At 34.4% G+C, this 7,123-nt stretch overlaps 1 protein-coding gene across 1 annotated transcript; it reads right to left on the reverse strand.

Annotated features, from left to right (window-relative positions):
• Positions 1-3,748: 3,748 nt before the first annotated feature.
• Positions 3,749-5,743, reverse strand: LOC126719722 (histone-lysine N-methyltransferase, H3 lysine-9 specific SUVH5-like). Its single transcript, XM_050422249.1, has one exon. The coding sequence runs from the start codon at positions 5,741-5,743 to the stop codon at positions 3,809-3,811; it is 1,935 nt and encodes a 644-aa protein (XP_050278206.1). The 3' UTR covers positions 3,749-3,808.
• Positions 5,744-7,123: the final 1,380 nt, after the last annotated feature.

The following is a 7,123-nucleotide window of genomic DNA, read 5'->3' on the forward strand; positions in this document are numbered from 1 at the left end:
TAATGTACTTTTACATTTGGTTTAATAAGTATTACAAAAGAACATCGCACGGGAATGCAACTAAATTTTTTAATTAAAAATAAATAAAAATTATATCCATAATAGGACATGAAATATCATTATTGTCCCAAAAGATGACACATAAATCACAGTTTTAAGCTGAAGCTCCTTCCAACAGTTTTTAATTTGAACATATGTCCCAATACCATGTATTTTTGCTATGGCTTTTTTTATTTTTTCAATTTCATTTATTTCATGACTTCCACTAAATATTCAATGTATTCATTATATTTAAAAAACGTTGAAGTAAAGTTGTATCCTCAAATAACTAAATAAAAGAGTTTAATTCCTTTCTATTTCAATTTAAAACCAAATTGTGCATAAAAGCAAAAAAAATTCCTTTGTTCCACTATGTCTTTAGTACCAAAATCACAAATCCATTAAAACCAAATTGTGCATAGAAAATCTTAGAGATTGAAAGACAACTTTAAAGTGTTTTTTGTATCTTCTTCCTTCGTTGCTTTGTAGTAGTCCCTGAATATGCCCTTTTGTTTTCCTTGAGTACAGATGTTGGTGTGAGTTGCACATTGCTTTGAACATCAAGTTTTTGAAATTTTGTACAATCACCATCTTCTTCAGTTGATAAGTTGTTGCTACATTCATTTGAAGTATCATTGATGTAAGCCTAGCAATAGAACAGGTTGAGGAATGTATTACAACATATACATCTTAAATATCATATTTGTGATTTTGCTAAATTAAAGAATACGTATTTCTGTCATTTTATCAAGTTGAATTGCTTTGTCAATTTCTTTGAAAGAGTCAAAAAGTTTCTTGACAGAGTAGAATTCCCATCCATACTTGAGATTATAGTCATTTAGTTGTATTTTTCTTCTTAATTGAAGAAAAATATAGCATTCACATACTAACTTCAGAATAATAAAAAATAAAAATAAAAAAAATAAAAAAACATGACTATTTGATAAAATACAAATTGTACATAGAAGTAATTAAAACAATGGAAATCTTGAGATGAAACAATTAAACCAAACATAAAACCAAGTTTGAGATAACCAAGAAACTTAAATATGCAATCATATTCCAATTTCAAATTCTTTCTACAAACATATTACCAACAAATATGCAATAAACAATACAGAATAAAGGAAAGACTAGTAAATACCTGACTTTGCTCGTCTTGTAGTTGTATTACCAAATAAGCCAGATATCAAAATGCTAAATCCCTACTTGCAAAACAGTAAGAATCCAATTTTCAGACAAGAAACATTAATAGAAGAGAAATAGTGCAGTGCAGAAAGTTTGAAACAATGCAGTGTAGTGCAGATTTTATTGAAACAGTGCAGTGTAGTGCAAATTTTTCTTTTTTAATCTCCTTCATATCATCAAACAATTTGATTGTGAGAGCATGCAGCTTACCCTCATAAAAAAAAATTGAGAACTCTTCCTATATATGTTATTTTCTTCAAGAATTAAATAGATTAGCATAAAAATTTTAATGATTCTATCCAATGAAAAAACAATCACCTGCATCACCATAGTTGCTGCTGCTAGCTAACTTTAACTCATTTTTTCCATAGTGACCAGTAATTTATAGAGGCAAAGGAACCCTGATATTAAAAGCAAAAGCCTAAACCAAATCCTCTAATTGATTTAAGAATTCCATTTTGTTTATGCAGTTACTTTCAGTTATAGTCTTGCAGCCTTGCAAGTATTTGAATGTATCTTATCTAATCAATGTGTCAGTTGCATCATACCTTGCATGTCCATATGTTCATGTGTTTGAAGACAAAAATAATGTTGTTGAGCAATACAATATTCAATTCTGAAAAACTAAACAACACTGAAAAACTAACCTCAACATACTCCACACCAATTTCGCTAAGATTATCAAGAATGTTGTGTGATGAAAGCAAGTTGATAACTCCACCTCGCTTAGTTTCCACTAAACAAATTCAAACCCATAGCTCAGTTTCCACACACAAAAATTCAAATTGATTATCACCATTTTGATATCTATTTAAAATATTGAAGATGTAACTCACTTCAAAAAATATTATCGTCAAAACACACTACTAAACTCAGTTACAAAGTTCCAAATGTAAGACTTATCTAAGCGTGTGCACAAACTCAATTACAGATACAAAAGAAACACAACTAAAACAGCACATATTAAAATAATAAGACAACAGTAAACTGTTGAAGTTACAGAAACCAATAACTGTCACATAAAAAGCTGGATAAATCCCTCTAGAATTGCAAAACAACTGACTTCACCATCTGTTGCAAATGTAATTCACAGAGTTCCATCTTTGGGATAGCCCAAGACAACAAAGCCCCACATTCTAATATTGGTTATAACGTATCACACTGCTTAATTCCAAGATACATCTTTCAATTTATGATACAGAAAAGAAAATAAAGCTCAATACAGAAAATTTTATCAATATATACTCAAAAACATTTTGCAAAAAATAGTAAATTGACCCAAAACCACCTACTCAAATCAATAACGCATTCACAAAAGAAAATTCCCAAGTATATGTATAATGGTGTTTTTGTTAAGGAGTGAAAAGAAGTGGAGCAACTATTATGACAAAGAATTCCATTAGCGTAATCATATTTATAATGAAAGTGGCAGAACACAAAGTGCTTTAGAAAATACCAGGTATTGACACATAGGTGGCTAAGAAAGTAAGTCCACTTAGAAGCACTCTGCTTCATGGAATAGGATATTCTCCAATTACTAATTCTCATGGCCCTTCAAACCACGCATGGAACAATGAATTTTAGACTCGAATTGGAAACATCAGAAGAAACAAAGGGAAATCCATAAAGCTGGATTGTTGGGGTCATCTATAAATATATATATATATATATATATATTTTTTTTTTTTTTTTTCCATTGAGAGTGAAAGAAGACCAGCTATTTCAAGCATAACCTAATCTTTAAAACCTCAATAGTTCTTTTCATCAAAGTGAACTAATTCGAAGTAAATTAATTTGAAGTAAACAAAAGTAGATCAAATCCTAAGTCATAATTCTAACATCAAATTGATTGAAAGCAAGCATAAATGCAGACCAACCATAGACTACCACTAAACAAATTCAAACCCATAGCTCAATTTCCACACAAACAAAAAAAAAAAAAAAAAAAAATCAAATTGATTATCGTCAAAATACAGTACTAAACTCAGTTATAGAGTTCCAAACCCAAACTCAATCAATTACAGATACAAAGAGAAACACAGCTAAAATTACAATTTAATCAACTCTAGAATACAAAACAGAAATCAATGAAGCTGGGGTAAAAAATCTTAGAAAGGCTAAGAAATCCAAACTAAACGAATACCATACCTTTAACCCTATTGCAAAAACTAAAATTAACAACAATTTATAGCATAATAACATATTACCAGTAAATTTTATTTATTTCAATCAACCTAAACAAATAAAAACCAATAAAATTATGGTATATAACACCAATAACCTAGAGGTCAGAGGTCAGTTCGTGCTTTGTGTTTTTCAGGGAAAAGATGGAGAGGTTGAGAGAGAGTTGAAGAAGAAGCAGATATCTTTGATTTTGCACGGGTTCAACATTAATCAAAACCAATTATCCAAATACCTAAATTAAAGAAAATCAAACCAAATACAAATACCTAAATCTAAGATAATAAAAATTAAAATACTTGAATCTCCTAACCTAAGGAAATAAATATTACAAGAGAATGATCTATGTATATGAAAGTCTGTCGGTCGTGAGTAGCGTCTTTCTCTTCAAAATGAGCATTCAATTTATCCTTTCACATGTCTTCCTGTCCTCGTGATGATCATAAGTTAATTCTCGAGAAGCAGGTATGTCCTTTGAAGCAAAGAGCATTATGTGTGGAAATCTCTTGTCATCATGATCGTACAGGACGTTTTGAGCAAAAAGGTTAGGAGAACTACTATGATTGATAAATCTTCCCACATTCCCAGATTGTGTTGCGTCGATAATGTAGTCCCCATCAACTGAAATTGATTGTGAACGCCAAGGGATTGGTGAACCTTCTTCTTGAATACTACCGTTTTGATAGTTATCTCTATTGATTCTTCGTTTGGCTTCCTCATCATGAAGGATTTCTCCAATGTACTCGCATATAAAACTTCCTGAAGGAATATAAGATAGTGTTCTAACACCCCATCCCTTCAATTCAGTCTTGAAAATCTCTAGTTTGAAACGGCCATCAAGTTGGCTCACTCTATTCATGCAAGAGGAAGAGCACTTACATGAAGGACCACACTCATAAACAAGGGACTTCTTTTTAACAATACGTCCTTTGCTATCATATGATATTTCCCCTCCATTTCTCATGGCACAAAAACATTTGTTTGAATCCAAGCATCCATCTATGCAATCACAACCAATTGGTGTGAACAATTTGTAGAACTTTGGATAAATAATATTGGCTATGTAATGGAAAAATGGAGGTCTCTCATCATCTTCTGCATTCACTACACGAATGGGAAGCTTCTCTTTTCCTTGTGAAATATCATTCACACAAGAAATATTTGCATTCGCTGCACGAGAGGGAATCTTCTTTTTTCCCTGTGAAATATCATTCACACAAGAAATATTCTTCTGAGATTTAGACTTTCTCAATTTGCTGAATTCTTCCAAGGTAAGCTTTGGTTGTCCTAGAATCCTTTCGAAGGAAAACCTGAAGACAAGCTTACCAAATTTCCCTCTTTTTTGCCAATAATCCTTCACGAGGTACACGCCACAGTAGATGTATAAAGATTCTGAAGACCTTTTGAACCCACGAATTACCCTTACAGGTTTTCTAGCTTCTAAACTATTCTTCAAAGCAAGATTTCCACGTGTGAGTTTCTGATCTTTTGGTACCGTACATCCAACCCCTGGATTTCCACCTTGACCTGTATAAGTGAAGGAATCAAAGGATTTCGTGACATTGTCATATCGACCGGAATCAAGAATGCTTGTGGCATATAATTTTCCATCCAAACCCTTCAAGAAATCGATACCACCTTGAAACTGATGATGAAGACCAATGACATTCATTTCAGCTGCAGAATAAAATACATCACCAATTTCAACTCCGGGAACGGGTCCTATTCGTTTGCTCTTGTTAACCCATTTGCCTTCCATCTCAAGCTTCATTGCTACTTTTCTCGCAGTTGTACTGTTTCTTTTTCCCTCCTTCTCCATCTGTTCTCTCTGTTGAGCCGCAAATGATTTTCTATGCAGCTTCAAAACCTCCTCCACTTGTTCGCGACTTTTGTTAGCTTTGGAATCCTCGGAGAAAGCACTCTGTTTAGGACTCCAAACATCCTCTTGTTCTTCATTCCTGTAGATTTTTTTAGCATGTCGGCCATAATTATCATCAGATATTAATTGTTTGCATTCTTCACTAGACTTTCCATTGAAGACACCAATTTTAGAAGTAGAAATTGGTTTTCCACAACCAGGAGTAAAATCTTCTCTCAAACTTCTTGGTGAATACTTTCCTGAGGAAGTGTGGGACGACTGAGGAAAATTAAACTTCTTTGAGTGGGCAGCACTTCCAAGTGTCTTTACAGCCAAATTACGATCTTTAATTTTACTTCGATCAATATGAGGAACATTAGCTGTTAACTCTCTTGGCAGGTTTTGAATAGCATCAATTTTAGAAGATGTAGAAACTGGTTTTCCACAACCAAGACTAAAATCCCAGAATGAAGGCATGTCTCTCAAAATTCTTGGTGAATACTTTGAGGACAATTAAACTTCTTTGAGTGGGCAACACTTCCAAGTGTCTTTAATCTTAACATATCGAGCTACAAACGCTGTTGATACTCTTGTCAGCTTTCGAATAGCATCAATTTTGCGCTCAGAGTTGGAAGGAGGTCCAAACTCTCCTTCTTTTGTAGCCATTAAGGGCTATTGTTTGATATTTAAAAGTTGTGAATGAACACCTATTTAAAAGGAGATAGATTAGACAAACTGTATGTCAGTGCCCAAAAATATAAATAAAAATTAAGCATCTATAAATATATTAGCAAACTTGATTTAATCTTAACTAGGAATGATAATTTTCTATCTCCTTTCCCTCTCCCTTGTGTGTGTGTGTTTGTTTCTCAACCAAAAAAAAAAAAACTAGGAATGATAATAGGTCAAGTTTGGGGCCGGTTCCTTTATCACCAAACCCGCCCCGCCACTTGTAACCCAAATCCGCCCCGTTAACTAAATGGTTATTTTTTCACACCCATACCCACCCCTAGGGGCCCCGTGGGCCCTGCCCCACCATGCCCCTTCAGGGCCCAAATCTAAAAGCCCTAAACTGTGGCCCAATCAAGACATTGCTATCACAAATCACAAAAAAAAAAAAAAAAAAAAAAAAAAAAAACAAACAAACAAACAAACAAACAAACAAACAAACATATAAAACAACCCAAGTATTTCCTTTTTTCATTGAAATCCAGTAGTTGCAAATGAAGAGGAGATGATTTTATTACAAGAACTATATTACACGAACCCAATAACAGAAATATTCAATTGGTTTAGATATGGAAACGAACCCTAAAAAACAAAGTGGAGAACAAAACCATGACCAAGAGAGCAAGTTGCTGTGAGTGATATAGGGGGAGTTAGCATCGACGACGAGGTAGAGTGAGAGTGAGGCCGTGAGGGACTAAGGCTAGGTCAGTGAGAGTGAGAGCTTGAGGGAAGCGGCGGGCTAAGAGAGTAAGAGTGAGGCTGTGAGGGATTGAGGGTTGGTCGTTGAGGGTGATGCCGTGAGGGACTAAGGGTGGGTTGGTGAGGGTGAGGCTGTGAGGGACTGGGGTGGGTCGATGAGGGTGAGGGTTAGAGGGTAAGAGTGAGAGCTTGAGGGAGGGTGGTAGTTGAGAGAGTGAACGTGAGAGTGATTATGGTTTTCGATATAGTTAGAGGTATATATATACACTTCGGTATTTTAGTAATTTAAATTTATACGGGCCAGGTCGGGTTGGGGCGGAGCGAGTATGCATAATACCCGCACCGACTCGATCCTGCTACAGTTTGAAATAATAAAACCCAAACCCACCCCTAATATTTCACGGGTCTGGTAAAACCCGCCCCATTAGG

This window comes from Quercus robur, chromosome 3 (genome assembly GCF_932294415.1).
Source record: "Quercus robur chromosome 3, dhQueRobu3.1, whole genome shotgun sequence".
In the NCBI taxonomy this organism is placed as follows: Eukaryota; Viridiplantae; Streptophyta; class Magnoliopsida; order Fagales; family Fagaceae; genus Quercus; species Quercus robur.

Bases quoted from the DNA above. Each gene is read 5' to 3' on its own strand.
- LOC126719722 (XM_050422249.1), bottom strand. From the start codon at position 5,743: ATGCCTTCATTCTGGGATTTTAGTCTTGGTTGTGGAAAACCAGTTTCT.